The 16,987-nt window shown below is 39.8% G+C and overlaps 1 protein-coding gene across 1 annotated transcript in view; it reads left to right on the forward strand.

Moving 5' to 3' along the window:
- The window catches only part of LOC139159442 (cytochrome P450 2H2-like), a 59,226-nt gene extending 44,614 nt beyond the window's left edge, over positions 1 to 14,612 (forward strand). The window contains exons 9-11 of the mRNA XM_070736759.1: positions 2,728 to 2,904; positions 4,262 to 4,637; positions 14,342 to 14,612. Coding sequence (XP_070592860.1) covers positions 2,728 to 2,904; positions 4,262 to 4,637; positions 14,342 to 14,612 — 824 coding nt within the window. The remainder of the gene's footprint in view (positions 1 to 2,727; positions 2,905 to 4,261; positions 4,638 to 14,341) is intronic.
- Positions 14,613 to 16,987: the final 2,375 nt, after the last annotated feature.

The raw sequence follows: 16,987 nt of genomic DNA on the forward strand, positions 1-16,987 counted from the left end.
TCTTAGAAGCCGATGTCTTAGAAGAACTTGAACGATTAAAGATAAATAAGGCAATGGGTCCAGATGGCATCCACCCCAGAGTTCTTAAAGAACTCAGAACTGTCATTACTACCCCCCTGACTGATTTGTTTAACCAATCCTTGTTAACAGGAGAAGTTCCTGAGGATTGGAGAATGGCCAGTGTTGTGCCTATTCACAAGAAGGGCAGTAGAGAAGAAGCTGGTAACTACAGACCAGTTAGCTTGACATCAGTTGTAGTTAAAATGATGGAGACTCTACTCAAAAAGAGGATAAATCAGCACCTAAAAAACAATAACTTATTGGACCCAAATCAGCATGGCTTTACTGAAGGCAAATCATGTCAGACTAATCTCATTGATTTCTTTGACTATGTCACAAAGGTGTTGGATGAAGGTGGTGCCGTGGATATTGCCTACCTGGACTTCAGCAAAGCCTTTGATACGGTTCCACATAAAGAGCTGATAGATAAATTAGTGAAGATTGGACTTAATCCCTGGATAGTTCAATGGATTTGCAGCTGGCTGAAGCGTAGACATCAGAGAGTTATTGTTAATGGCGAGTATTCTGAGCAGAGTCAGGTTACAAGTGGTGTGCCACAAGGGTCTGTTCTGGGTCCTATTCTTTTTAATATATTTGTGAGTGACATAGGGAAAGGTTTGGTAGGGAAGGTTTGCCTATTTGCCGATGACTCTAAAGTGTGCAATAGGGTTGATATTCCTGGAGGCGTCTGTAATATGGTAAATGATTTAGCTTTACTAGATAAATGGTCTAAGCAATGGAAACTGCAGTTTAATGTTTCCAAATGTAAAATAATGCACTTGGGGAAAAGGAATCCTCAATCTGAGTATTGTATTGGCAGTTCTGTGTTGGCAAATACTTCAAAAGAAAAGGATTTAGGGGTAGTGATTTCTGACAGTCTCAAAATGGGTGAACAGTGCAGTCAGGCGGTAGGGAAAGCAAGTAGGATGCTTGGCTGCATAGCTAGAGGTAAAACAAGCAGGAAGAGGGAGATTATGATCCCACTATATAGAATGCTGGTGAGACCACATTTGGAATACTGTGTTCAGTTCTGGAGACCTCACCTACAAAAAGATATTGACAAAATTGAACGGGTCCAAAGACGGGCTACAAGAATGGTGGAAGGTCTTAAGCATAAAACGTATCAGGAAAGACTTAATGAACTCAATCTGTATAGTCTGGAGGACAGAAGGAAAAGGGGGGACATGATCGAAACATTTAAATATATTAAAGGGTTAAATAAGGTCCAGGAGGGAAGTGTTTTTAATAGGAAAGTGAACACAAGAACAAGGGGACACAATCTGAAGTTAGTTGGGGGAAAGACCAAAAGCAACATGAGAAAATATTATTTTACTGAAAGAGTAGTAGATCCTTGGAACAAACTTCCAGCAGACGTGGTAGATAAATCCACAGTAACTGAATTCAAACATGCCTGGGATAAACATGTATCCATCCTAAGATAAAATACAGAAAATAGTATAAGGGCAGACTAGATGGACCATGAGGTCTTTTTCTGCCGTCAGACTTCTATGTTTCTATGTTTCTATGAAGGTATTTAACTTATATGAAAGGGTTAATAGACAGTATCCAAAGTGGTTAACAAACTTTAACATCTTGTAAAAGACTCAATTTGCAATTGGAGGCAATACATTGAATTTTCTTGTCCCCCAATTTCCCCCCTTCCACATACATTTTTTATGTGTGGAGCAACTAAAAGGAGATACAGATTACCAGTGGTTTTCAACCTTTCCAATGCCATGACCCCTTAATACAGTTCCTCATGTTGTGGTGACCTCCAACCATAAGTCTAGCACCAATTCTCCCAAAAGAGCTTTAAGCTGATTGGCAGGAAGGTGAGAGGAACATCCTCACTGTAAAAGCCTGCTTGGTTGGATTGTAAAAATATGTTCCATACAGCCAGAATAGAAGCTTTAATTCCTAACATCATGGGAAATTTCTCTTTCCCCATGGTCTTAGGCAACTCCTGTGAAATGGTTGTTTGATCCCCAAAGAGGTTCCAACCCCCAGGTTGAGAACCACTGGCTTAGGTAATCTTGAGAGGGCTGTAGGAAACAGCCTACTAAGTGTCTCCTTAGTTTGTGGAGTGTCTTCAGTTGGATATCTATCAGTGGGATTCAAAATTTATAACTCCCAGTTTTGTGGGTGTGCCTGGGTGGGTGTAGTATGGCTTGGTGGGTGTGGCAGGGGAAAGATACTGTAAAATCTCCATTCCCACCAGGGGAGAGTTACCGCAAAATCCCCATTTGCTCCCAATCTGCTGGGTCTTGGGAGGCAGAGAATAGATGGGGACAGGGGCAGTCAGAGGTGAGATTTACCAGTTCTCTGAACTACTCAAAACTTTTGCTACTGGTTCTTCAGAACTGGTCAGAACCTGCTGAAACCCACATTTGGATATCTTCCCTGGAAGTGCTGTCTGTTGATTTAATCTTAAGTTAATTTTTTTTTAAGTATTAAAAAACAGAATAGTTTCACAACCTTCAATAAAAGTTTATCTCTTCCTCACTATATCTTTCTTATTTCCAAGATAATACCTTGTATTTCTATAAGCATAAATGATTTGGATATTTATTTGATTAATTGATTGATTGATATAGTTGCCCTTCTTAATGAGTCACTGATTAATTAATTGACAATTAACTACTTCATTTTGTGTGTGTTTGTGTGCAGGGAAGAGAGCATGTTCAGGAGAGGCATTGGCGGATATGGAACTCTTCCTGTTCTTTGCCAATCTGCTCCAGAATTTCACTTTTGAATTGACAATGGACCCTGAAGAAATAGACTTAGAGGACTTGTATATGGGATGTAGGAAGAATGGGAAGTATAGCAAATTACGAGCCATCAAACGTAAATTTTAAATAAGCAACAGAAATAAATATTGTTTCAACTTTCACCAGTCCATACCTATATTTTTTAAAGCTAGATGTAAGGTTCTAAAAGGATCAGAAAGCTTTGCATTAAGGGACCTGAAATACTTGCGGGAAGAAATTGTAAATTTATATAACTGTGTTAGAAATATTGTATAGGAAATCGTTTGTTCACTTACCCTGGTGTCCAACAATGAAACATTTGATTACTGAAACAAAGTTGCGATAACATTGAATGGAAAACTACAAATTAATTTTTAAAAAATCAAATTGTAAACAGACCCAAAATTCAATTAACATAATGTAAATATAATTTTAACACTCCCAGTTCAACCAAGAGACTCAATCTACATTGCTTGATGCCACATAATAGAACCAGTGCTATATGCACCCACCTCCTCAAACCTGTGTACTTTTCCATTTTCTCTGTAGTTATCCCCATGGGGACTGGAAGGGCCAGCTCACTTGGCACTGTAGAGGCAGGAGGAGCGGGAGAGTCTATCTCTGGGGTGGTGAGGGGCTGCAATATTCCGGTTTTGCTGGGGAAAGGCAAATATGGCGGGAGGCATGGGGTAGGCCGCTCTCGGGGAACTAGAAATCGCTGCTTGAAAGTGATCCCTTTTTCCGGCCCCATTGCCTTAACCCAGGGGGATTGATGACAAGCAAAATCCAGACCCTGGGCTCAGACTGTTGCTGCTTAATGCCAGGTCAGTTGTAAATAAAGCTCCCCTCATCCAGGATTTACTCCTGGAGGAGGAGTCCAACCTGGCATATTGGCCCGGGGGAGGGGGGGTCTTCCTCTTTCAAAAATGAGCCCAGCTGGGTCTCAGGTGTGGCACCAGCCACGACCCCAGGGAAGGGGGGAGGAGTGACTATTATAGCCAAGAAAACCACAAGCCTATGCAGGCTCGCTGCTCCTGAGATATTGGGTTGTGAGTCCCTCTTTGTGAAGCTGGACCTAGGGGTACAGATGGGCTTGTTACTAATGTACCTGCTTCCCAGCTGCGTGTCAACAGTCCTGCCTGTGCTACTTGAAGAGGTAGCCAGGCTGGCAGTGAATTCCCCAGACTTATTGTCTTGGGGGATTTTAATCTGCCATGACTCGGTGAATTCTCTGGGTTGGTGCGGGAGTACATGGCCACCATGGTAACCATGGAAACCATGGACCTGACCTAAATAGTTCAGGGCCTAACAAAGGGGGACACGCTCCTGATATGGTATTGCTCCCAGAGCAGTTGAGCAATGATCTGAAATTAAGGGGCTTAGATATCTTGCCTTTGTCATGGTCAGATATTTCTGTTATGGCTGGATTTTAAGGCTTCAATCCTCCCCCGCAGGGGAGACAGAACCGATTAGGAGGTTCTGCCCCAGGTGCCTGATGAAGCCAGAGGGCTTTCAGAGGGTGCTCTGGGTTTCGCCGGATTCACTCGTACATGTTGTGGTTGGCTCTGGACCAGCTCCTGCAACAGGGAATTTGGACGTTAGTTTAGGGGAATCCTCAGAGTCACAGAGACTTGTATTATTGCCAGCAGCTTCTGATAGTGAAGATTCATTGCTAAGGTCAGATGGTGGGGAAGCAGAATCAGATGGAGAGATGGGTGCAGCCAGTCCATTAGTTAATGACCCCATTAGTGAGTCATCAGACTTGGAGGAGGATCGGTGGATAGATACCCGTATGCACAGGCTCATGGCTAGAAGGGACCAACTGCGCAGGTATTGTCGGAGATAAGGGAGAACACCTGTTGCTGAGGCAATTAGGTTAATGATAAATTACGGGCATTGGGGAGTGAGCATATGGGTGTTTATTCATTTGGAGAAGGATCATTGCCAAGGTTTGGAGTATTTCAGGACTTCTGTTGAATCATTTGGACAATTCACAGTTTACTGTTGTGGACTCAAAGAGGGGGGAGCTGTGCAGAATCACAGCTGCCTTAATTGCTCTGTTTTGTTCCTGATTTTGACTGCATTGCAGGATTGTAATCTGGGTGAGAGAAATTTGCCTCTGCTTAAACGTGTGTGCTTTCAACACTGTTTCAGATCATTACTTTTATTTCTTCTGAGCTGGTGTGTGCGTGTTTGACTTTGCCTTCCTCTCTCACTGGGGGCTGTTAATGAGAAACCTGGAATAACAGTACACAGTTTGGCAGAGTCTCTTCCTGCGGCCTGGAACAGAGCTGCAGTGGAGGCTCTAGACCGAATTGCGCCTTTGCAAGCTCTCTGTGGCAGTAGACCCTGTAGATCTCCTTGGTTTACTGAGGAACTCTGGGGGATGAAATGCCAGAAGAGATGTCTAGTAGTAAAACATCTCCTGCATGAAACAGAACCTACATGGTTAGATAGAGAAGAACTACTAGATAAATATCAACTAGGATCAGCACATGGATTGCCATATGCTGAAATACAGGGTTTTCTAGTACCTAAAATGATGTAAAAAATGAAATCAGACAAAATGAAATGGATAAAATCCTCTCACTAAATCTAGGGACCAGGACAGTGACAATGCTGTATCTCCATATGAGAAATCTAGATGTGAAAAGACATTCTGAAACTTTCTTCTCCTCATGGGCATGACAGTTAGGGGATAAGGGCATTGGGGATACAATCCTAAAGGATGGAATACATTACGCAAGGCCATGATCAATGAATATTGATGTGAGACTCAATTCAAAATTATACATAGAACTACAGTATATATGCATTCAATCTCCCAATAACAACAAGTAGACCGGACAGATTAACAGCATGCCCAAAGTGTGGAACATCCAACACTGACTTTTTTATTATTATTATTTATTAGATTTGTATGCCGCCCCCTCATGGATTGTGGGAATGTCCATATGTCAAAATTCTGGCAACAGAAGAAATTATTTAAAAGATTTGGCGAAAAGAAAATAATCTTTCTTCTAAGTTATGTTTATTCCATTGTGGACATGATGATTCCCTGAGTAAACCTAAGCTAATGCATATTCTATAGCTAATTAGCAAAACATGTTTACTAAAATGCTGGCTGGAACTCGCAGTCCCTACGGTGGGCATGGTGATAGATCAACTGAAACGACTCTTTCATGTAGAATGCTTAGAATTAGAAAAATCCAAAAGTAAGTTCACAGCCCCATTTTTTAGAAAATGGAGGTGCTTTCTGAGTATATACTTTACACAGACAGAGTTGGACATAGTGGTATTTACAAGAAAGGTTAAAACCTTCCTTGGGGATACTCCAAATAACTTAAAGAACAGATGATGAAGGAAGGAAAAATAATATGTCTGCTTCAAAGGTTAGGACTACAGTTCAAGTATATGGTATATTTTGTATGTTTGCAGAAATATATGAATCTTTATTTCTGATTAAAGGAATTTTTCATAAAGACTTATGGAACTGTCTAATTTCTTATGAATCCAATGACCTGGGAATCAAAAACGATTTATTATATAACTGTGTAATTATTGTTTCGACACTTTGTCATGTTTTATTGTTGTTTATAACATAAAATTTGAAAAATAAAAAAAATTTAAAAGAAAGAAACCAACTTGTAAGACACTATTTGAAGGGATTAAAGATGAAGCTGCTTAAAAATAAATGGAAGGAAAGAAAGAAAGGGGACTTCTTTGGCAAGATTAAAATATATGTTCTTTCCCCCTCTCGTAACTCTTAATGTACTATTTTTTACTTGTGCCAAATGATGAAGCTCTAAAGATTTGTTTCTAGATAATCATCGTCATTGTTATTGTTAGTGTTACTGTTATTTTTATTATTATTCTCATCCTCATAACAAAGTTGGAAGGGGCCTTGGAGCTCTTCTAGTCCAACCCCCTGCTTAGGCAGGAAACCCTGTACTACTTCAGATAAATGGCTATCCGACATTTTCTTAAAAACTTCTAGTGTTGGAGCATTCACAACTTCTGGAGGCAAGCTGTTCCACTGATTTTGTTCTATCAGGAACTTTCTGTTTAGTTCTAAATTACTTCTTTCCTTGTTTAATTTCTACCCATTGCTTCCTGTTCTACTCACAGGTGATTTGGAGAATAGGTTGACTCCTACTTTGTGACAACCTCTGAGATATTGGAACACTGCTATCATGTCCCCCCCCCCAGTCTTTCTTTTCATTAACCTAGACATACCCAGTTCTTGCAACCGTTCTTCATATGTTTTAGCCTCCTGTCCCCTAATTATCTTTGTTGCTCTTCTCTGTACTCTTTCTAGAGTCTCAACATCCTTTTTGCATCAAAGATATTGACAAAATTGAACGGGTCCAAAGACGGGCTACAAGAATGGTGGAAGGTCTTAAGCATAAAACGTATCAGGAAAGACTTAATGAACTCAATCTGTATAGTCTGGAGGACAGAAGGAAAAGGGGGGACATGATCGAAACATTTAAATATATTAAAGGGTTAAATAAGGTCCAGGAGGGAAGTGTTTTTAATAGGAAAGTGAACACAAGAACAAGGGGACACAATCTGAAGTTAGTTGGGGGAAAGATCAAAAGCAACATGAGAAAATATTATTTTACTGAAAGAGTAGTAGATCCTTGGAACAAACTTCCAGCAGATGTGGTAGATAAATCCACAGTAACTGAATTTAAACATGCCTGGGATAAACATATATCCATCCTAAGATAAAATACAGAAAATAGTATAAGGGCAGACTAGATGGACCATGAGGTCTTTTTCTGCCGTCAGACTTCTATGTTTCTATGTTTCTATGGTAACCAAAACTGAATGCAGTACAGTATTCCAAGTATGGTTTTACCAAGGCCTTACAAATCGGTATTAACATTTTTCATAATCTTGATTCTATCCCTCTCTTAACAGGGCGAGCCTCGCTCCTGAAAACATCTCACTCAAAGTGAACCTGTCTTCTCTCCCCAAATTTGTACTGATGCTACCTCCCTCTCCCCTTCCTTTCCTCCAGTCACATCTTTATGGGTCCTAGGAGGGAGAGAAGGAAGGAGTGCCAAGGCCAAGAAAGGAAGTGCTTGGAGGGAGGGAAAGAAAAGGCAAAGGAATAAAGTGCTTGGAGGGAGGGAAGAAGTCAAAGTGAGCTTGCCTTTCTAACTTTCCCCCAACTCCTGCTCTTTGGTTTTTGTGTAGATGATTCCCTCAATTCTGGTTGCTCTTTACCCAGCATCTTCTGCCTGTCCCTATTTTCCCATTTGCTCTTTTTTACACTTTTTTACCAGCACAACACCAAAACGGAAGTGCGTTTTTCTGAATTTCCGTTTTGTCTGTTGGGTGATTTTTTTTTCACCTACTAGGCTTCAAAAAGACCTGTGTGCATGTGCACGGGCAGTGGGGGGGGGTGCGCATGCACAGGGGAAGGGAAGGGGTGTGGGCATGTCACGCATGCTAGTACACACACCCTTTTGGCACGCAAACCAAAAAAGGTTCGCTATCACTGTTCTAGTTGAACTGCTATCCATAAGCATTGGAGTCTCAACTACAATATTATCTGTCATTCTTTCATCTTCCTGCTCTAGCCTATTCCATCCAACATGCCCCATAAACTTAGCACTTGCACTAGTATATGTATATTTAGTGCCTTTATCCCAAAATTTAAATGCTGTATCATTTTTCTTATATCCAATAAAATACAACAACTTAGCCCTATGTTGCCCTTTCCTTCTTATCTGTGTAGGAATATGCACCCAAGCTGGTGCACCAAATGTATGCAATCAGGCTTCCTTCCATGCCACCTGGTACATGGTATTTCTCCAGTTGTTGCATTAACTACATGGTTAGCACACATAAGAGCTTCACCCCAAAGCTGACCTGGCAAACCAAAATCAGAAGTCATAGTTTTAATCATAGCTTGAAGTGTCTGACCAATCCTCTCAACATAAGCATTATGTTGAGGTATATAAGGAGCAGAATGCCTATATTATATTCAGGCAGGGGTTCCTCATTTCCGCTGCTACTGGTGCAGTTGCAGGCACAGCTCTGGGTGACCGGCATGCGTGCACATGCGCCCATGCAAAATTTGGCTTCTGCACATGCACAGAAAGCCAAATCTCCCACGAGAATGCACACATGTGAGATTTTGCCAATTTTTGGCAATTTCTTTGCTTCCCCGCATGTGCGCAAGCAAAAAAGCACCAAAAATTGGTGAAATATTGCATGCACAAGCATCCTTGTGCAAGATTTGGCTTCCTGAGCAGTTCCATTTTCAACTACCAGTGTAATGACACCAAGTGCACTAGTAGGAACCCAATACTGGTTCTATTCCAGCTCCTTGCAACCTGGTTATACTAATCTGTTATTAGTAAATTCGGAATCATTGTCGGTAACAACACTAATAACTTTCTTATTGATTTTCCTTTCTAAAAACTTTAACCAAGTGAAAAAATGTTGATACGTTTCTGCCTTTGATTTCATGAAATAACAGAAACCAGATCTGGAATAATGATCCACTATGCTTAGTATATAATATGCTCCACCTAAACTAGGTTTCTTTGAAGAACGGTTATTATATTATAATATATATATTATAAATTATATTTGCGAATACTACTTCTAAAGGTTTTTTAGTCTTAAATCCATTTAATGTATCAGCAGGAGTTATCTTGATTTTTTCTTCATTACATACATTGCAATTTACATATTTTGAACAACGTAGTACAGTATTAATACTACTAGAGGACATTTTTTAAATAATTCAAAATCAAGTTTTTCTTTCATTAGAGAAAAAGGAGTAATATGCAAAATCCATGTATAAAGAAATTTTATAAATTACATACACCATTCATGGAGTCTTATTTTTGAAGGACTTAAGAACAGTCTATTTCTTTATTGGGGGGAAATCCACCTTTTCTCTCTGTATTGTTTTATTAAAGGATAGAACTGTTCTTCCATTGTTGGTTTTGATTCATTTTGATCCTCTCTGCTGGGAGCATCTTGAAAATTTTCATCCATCTCATTTGTTGGACATGAATGGTGAATTCCAAAAGAATGATGCCTACTTGTCTTTTTCTGCAAGTTAACAGAGAGGCTGTAGCTGATTAAATGATTTGAGTTTTCAAGCTACCTGTAAGGCTGTTGAACTCTTACCTCATCTCTGCTCATGGATACTGGAAGAATCCTTCTGCCCTTGCCAATATCTGTATTAGTTTCAAGATGTGCATCAAATCATTGAGAGAATAGATACAACTATTGAGTCATTCTCAAAAAACTAGGATAGGGAGATATTGGTTTTTTCATGATATTATTATCACCATATGCAAGATGCTCCCAATAAATGCTCAGCACTGAAAGTAATTCAGGTTGTGCTGCACTTATTTTGGGATTGTACAGGCCATGAAGCAGGCCTTCATAAAGGAGCCTATCTTGAAACATCCTGACCTTCACCATCCATTTGTTGTGGAAGGGCTTCAGGTAGAGTTCTGAGAATAGATCAGAAATGCCTGACATAGCTCTAGAGAGGTTTAAGATTACAGAACCACTAAAACAAACAATAATGGCTTTTTCTGATAAACATGTATTTAATGGGACTGTTAATTAGTGCCCCAGGAAATATTCCCGTTGAGCAGATATCCTCTTTCCTCATTCATGAGCATTACACAACCGGCCACCTCAAGAGAGTTTGCTCAAGGAAATAGGACAAAAAGAGATAATTAACTCTTTTGGGTCCAATGATATATCTGGTGAACACAAGCACTTATATGCAATTTTAATCTGCTGCCCCCTATGCACTCATATACATCAACATATAAATATGTAAAGAAATAAATAAGAATGGTTCCCAACAATACACATATTGCTTTTCTCTCTACTGTGATTTTGACTTAGTATTTCTGCATTGCAATATCTTTGGTGATGAACTGAGGAGTAACTTGATCTCCAAAGTCAGAATAGATAATAATGATACAATAATAGTACAATAGCATTATGATCCTGGAAGAAAAATAATGTTATTCACCAGCAGACTAGATTGTCTGACCTAACAAATGGTCCATATGCATTTGGGTCTGTTCCCAAACCACAATGATGACAAAATCAGCATGAATACATAAGTGGTAGAGTTTGTATCCCCACATCACAAAACCCATTTCCTCATTTTCCTCTCATTCTTCCCCAAGAAGGATATTTCTGTGACTGTATCTCTATAACTCACTTTCCCATTGGGATGTTTGGAAAGAATTGGTCCATATATAAGCAAATTTGTAAAAGAAAGTTGGAAAGTCAGAAAAAGACTTGATAACTAGAAACAGAAACAGAATAACAGAGTTGGAAGGGACCTTGGATATCTTGCAATCCAATCTCAAGCAGGAGACTATATATTACTCCAGACAAGTGGTTGTCCAATCTCTTCTTAAAGGCATCCAGTGATGGAGCATCCACAACATCTGAAGTCAAGACATTCCATAGGTTCACTAGTTAGGAAATTTCTTCTTAGTTGTAGGTTGTTCTCTCTTGGATTAGTTTCCATTCATTGCTTCTTGTCCTGCCTTCTGATACTTTGGAAAATACCACCCCCACCACACACACACTTCTTTGTGGCAGCTCTTCAAACGCTGCTAATTCTTCTTTTAACTAAATTAAACATACCAAATTTCAGGAACCGTTCTTCATATGTTTTAGCCTCTAGTCCCCTAATTATCTCTGTTGCTTTTTCTTTTTTTGCACTCTTTACAGAGTCCCAATATCTTTTTTATAATATGGTGACCAAAACTGGATACAGTATTCTAAATGTGGTCTTACTAAGGCCTTATAAAGTAGTACTAGGTCTTCCCGTGTTCTTGATTCTGTCCCTCTGTTAATGCAACCCAGGATTGCATTAATTAGATTAATTAATTAGATCAATTAATCTAATTGATTAATTGATTGACTAATTAGGATTAATTAGAGGAGTAAACATTCTAAAATTTCTTGAAAATACTTCTTGAATACAGACAGACAATATCAATTTGTTCCTTTTCTCAGTTCATTAAAGTTTTATACACAGGGAACATGTTTACTGTGCTCCTGTTTTTTATGTTTGCCCTCCTCACATTCTTTCTGATGATCACTTGCAAAGAAACTCTGTTTATGTTTGTGCAAGTATGTAGCTTTACACACCACTAAAGGTGATAGAAATATCAAAGTTGGAGTAATGGAGAAATCACTGAGAATCTTGAATGGGGCAAGAGGTTCAGTCAAGAGGTAAAGACTTGGAAATACTGCAGGAGTGGAGGAGCAAAGGCGATTGTGGACCCAGATAAAAGACCTGAGAGTGCCAGCCAGTGGCAGTGGCCGGCACCAAAGACCCTGGGGAACAATATGCCAGGACTTCTTCCTGAACACTAATTTTTTTTTCTCCCGGAACACAGAATCTTTTTTCCAGAACTCACTTTTTTAGAACTGGTGCTGTATTGCTGACTTGATGGACAATTGACCTTAATTATTTCCTATATTTTAGCACTTTATAACCTAGCACTTTATAATTTTAACAATTTTTAATAATTAATATGTTATTCTATTAAGATCTTAAAAGCAACCTAGAGTAATTGGTATTTTAGTATTAGAGTAATTTGATCTTTAATATTAATTATTAATAGGATTGTATGTGGAGATTTTAGTAATTTTATTATTCTTTGCATTGATGTGATGTAACCTTTTATAGTAAGATGGTGAGGGAAAATTTTTACTTAGATTTTTAAGAATTGATTATGGTGTATAAAATTAATAGAAAATTTTAGACAAGGATAAGAGCCTCCATTGAGGGAGTAATAAGAAAAGAAAAGTTTATATATTGTTGATTTTAGCATTGTTGTTGTTGTTGTTGTGTTTATAATTACGTATTGTTTTACTTTATGGTGGAGAAATTAAAAAAAATTATACCTGGAAAAAAAATGGTGTTATCGCTCTCACTCATACTGATCGCTTGATGTTCAACAAGGTATTTCATGACAATGAACTCTCTGAGGATCTGAAAAAATGACTTGTGGCTGTACAAAAGATGGTCTATGCTATAAGAATATTGTCAAGACCCTGAAACTCAGCTGCAGCCTGGTGGCCAAGACCATACAGTGGTTTAACAGGACAGGTTCGACTCAGAACCAAAGAGGTTGCGTGCCTGTGCTCAGCATCATTCCAGAGGTTGGATTAGGGAAATGGATGTATGAGTGCTGACAGCATTGCTGCAGAGGTTGAAGGGATGGGAGAGTCAGCCTGTCACTGCTCAGACCATATGCCACACACTGCATCAAATTTGTTTGCAGGGCTCCTGTCCCAGAAGAAAGCTTCTTCTAAAGATGACGCAGAAGAAAGCCTGAAAACAGTTTGCTGCAGGCAAGCAGACTAAGGACATGGACTTCTGGAACCATATCCTGTGGTCCGATGAGACCAAGATAAACTTATTTGGTTTATTTATTTATTTATTTATTTATTTATTTATTAGTTGGACTTGTATGCCGCCCCTCTCCGAAGACTCGGGGCGGCTCACAACAAGTAAAAACCGTCACAACAATCCAATTAATTAAAATATTTAACGATTTAAGAAAAACCCCATGTAATAGCAAACACACACACAAGCATACCATGTATAAATTAACATGCCCAGGGGAGATGTTTAGTTTCCCCATGCCTGACGGCAAAGGTGAGTCTTAAGGAGTTTTCGGAAGGCAGGAAGAGTAGGGGCAGTTCTAATCTCCGGGGGGAGTTGGTTCCAGAGAGCCGGCGCCGCCACAGAGAAGGCTCTTCCCCTGGGACCCGCCAACCGGCATTGTTTAGTTGACGGGACCCGGAGAAGGCCCACTCTGTGGGACCTAATCGGTCGCTGGGATTCGTGCGGCAGGAGGCGGTCTCGGAGATATTCTGGTCCGATGCCATGAAGGGCTTTAAAGGTCATAACCAACACTTTGAATTGTGACCGGAAATTGATCGGCAGCCAATGCAGACTGCGGAGTGATGGTGAAACATGGGCGTACCTAGGTAAGCCCATGACTGCTCTCGCAGCTGCATTCTGCATGATCTGAAGTTTCCGAACACTTTTCAAAGGTAGCCCCATGTAGAGAGCATTACAGTAGTCGAACCTCGAGGTGATGAGGGCATGAGTGACTGTGAGCAATGAGTCCCGGTCCAGATAGGGCCGCAACTGGTGCACCAGGCGAACCTGGGCAAACGCCCCCCTCGCCACAGCTGAGAGATGGTTTTCTAATGTGAGCTGTGGATCGAGGAGGACGCCCAAGTTGCGGACCCTCTCTGAGGGTTCAGATGGTGTCAAGCATATGTGGTTGCAACCAGTGAAGGACTATCAAAAATTTTACTACCACACTGTGGGCGTGGCTTATGCATTTTCTTTCAACATCTTTCAGTGCAAATTGGGTGTTCTGGGGTGGAGCTCCATTTTCGCTACCCCACTGTGTCGTCGTCCCCGGTCCAGGCAGTAGCCCACCCCTGGTTGCAACCAGGTGAGGAGTACAAAGACAAATGTGTCTTGTCTACAGTCAAGCATGGTGGTGGGAATGTCATGGTCTGGGCTGCATGAGTGCTGTCGGCACTGGGAAGCTACAGTTCATTAAGAGAGCCATGAATGCCAACATGTACTGTGACATACTGAAGCAGAGCATGATCCCCTCCATTTGGAGATTGGGCTGCAGTCCAGTATCCCAACATGATAATGACCCCAAATACATCTCCAAAATGACCACTACCTTGCTAAAGAAACTAAGGGTAAATGTGATGGGCTGGCTAAGCATGTCTCCAGACCTATATTGAGCATTTGTGGGGCTTGAAATGGGAGGTGAAGGTGTGCAAGATCTGTAACATCCATAAACACGGTAACATCATCATGGAAGAGTGGAAGAGGACTTCAATGGCAACCTGTAAAGCTCTATTGCCCAAGAGAGTTAAGGCAGTGCTGGAAAATAATGGTGGTCACACTAAATATTGACACTTTGGGCCCCATTTGGACATTATTATTTAGGGATGTACTCATTTTTGTTGCCAGCAGTTTAGACATTAATGGCTGTGTGTTGCATTATTTTGAGGGAACAGCACATTTACACTATTATACAAGCTGTAAACTCATTACTTTACATTGTAGCCAAGTGTTATTTCTTCAGTGTTGTCACATGAAAAGATATACTTAAATATTTATAAAATGTGAGAGGGTGTACTCACTTCTGTGACATACTGTATATGCGCTATCAAATAAGTATCTTCTTTACTATATTTTCCACAAAATAATAAGATACACAAAAAGAATGCTTCTAGTCTTAGTTTTATCTTACATTTTAACATTTTTTTCTAATCGCATTTGTATTTTAGTCCAAAAATTTCTTTCTTCTATACACATCCACCACGTATGATAATAAGATCATATATGGTGGATGCTAACACCACAGCAATACAGCACAGAACTCTGGAACTCTGGAAAAAAGTGCTGAATTCAAGCCATTTTTGGGGGGTCTTTGAGGCCATAGTCATTCTGTAGGAATGATGAAGAACCAGGGCAGGTAAAGACAGGGAAACTGCATTTTCCTGGAACATCAGCAAAGACCTTTAGATCAGATGGCTTCAAAGACAGCTATTGTGAAATGTGAATAGCTGGGGCAGCCACTCAAAAAAAGGAAAGAAAGCCAAGTGAATCATCTGGGTGAGATCTATTTAATTTTGTCTTATGTACAAAATGACTTTGATTTTAAGTGGTTCTTCCTTTGAATAAGAAGATTGTTTAAGAAAAAGTTTGGCAAGGAAAAGTGAAGAGGGGCGGAATTTAATGGCTGCCTCCTCACTCTAACTAAAAGTGGTGAAGAATCAGGATTCAAAAAAGAATTTGATTGAATAAGTTGAAATTGTGAAGTTTAAATTACAGAATGGTTGAAAGTATATTGAAACTAATATTAGATAAGTTATTTTCCTTTTTTCTTTATGATTGGGATAATTTAAAGTGGAAGTTTTTTGGACAAAAATTAAGTTATAGTTCCACTTAGTGGCAGGAGAAAAGAAAAAGAGAGACAGGGGAAAAGGAAAGTTCTGATGACCTTCCTTTCCCACATGTACATGTGAATACATTTAGGTTTAGACCATGTGTTTAAGATGTATTTCACAGTCAACATTCTGATGATCTCAATCCCATCATCTCACCAACTAGGAGGAACATGCCTCCAGGCACCGGCACATCACTTCCACTGCTTCGTTGACTGGACATGGGGTGGAGATGTACAGCTGGGTATCATCAGTGTACTGTTGATACCTCACCCCATGCCCCTGTATGCTCTCACCCACTTAACGGACAAATGACCAAAGTCAAAGGATCATTCTTCAGGAAAATTGTGCAAAAATCTATCTCGCTAGAGCAGGCTATAATGGCAGGAAAGATGAACAGGGAGGAAAGAAGAGGAGGGCCTTCGGCAACATCATTGGACTCAGTTAAAATGATGACAAATGTACCCTTCCAAATCCTGAACAATTAGGTTAGGGATAGGTCATGTTGGAGGAAATCTAATGGTTGCTAAGTGTTAAGCACAACTTGTTAGCACACAAGCAAGCAAGTAGATAAGTAATTGCATAAGAAGCAACTTATTTTGTCAATAAAGCCTCTTCAGAAAAATAAATAAATCCAGAACTCAAAACTACTCCTATTTTCTTCTGCTTACTGAAAATTGCATCTCAGTATAGAGTTCCATATCTAGTATAGGGATTTCTTTCTGTCAATAACACATTTACAGAAACCTGTGACATGATTTTCATAGCCTTGCTCTACAGCCTCCTAGCAATAACTAAATTGCCACACATTCAAGGTAGAGAAATATTCACAAATATATAAAGGTCTCAGTACAATTAGAGCTCCCCCTGTTAACTCTGGAAAAAATAAAGATGCTGTTGTGAACTCACTGCAGTTGCATTTCTGACATTTTCCTGGGAAATTTTGGGAAGTGTTTTTCTTATGGAATATTTTGTTTTTAGATTTCTCTGACAAGCTAGCATGCCCTTAGAACAATTGGGCCTTCCATCAAGTATTGAGATTACACGAAGATAACTCTAGTGAAGTAATATCCCCTTGATCAGGGTTCCAAAATCCTTAGTCACCAAACCAGTACTTTTGGGAACCAGGTTACAGAAGTGGGCAAGTCCACAAAGTCTGGGAA

The sequence above is a fragment of the Erythrolamprus reginae genome, chromosome 2 (assembly GCF_031021105.1).
Source record: "Erythrolamprus reginae isolate rEryReg1 chromosome 2, rEryReg1.hap1, whole genome shotgun sequence".
In the NCBI taxonomy this organism is placed as follows: Eukaryota; Metazoa; Chordata; class Lepidosauria; order Squamata; family Dipsadidae; genus Erythrolamprus; species Erythrolamprus reginae.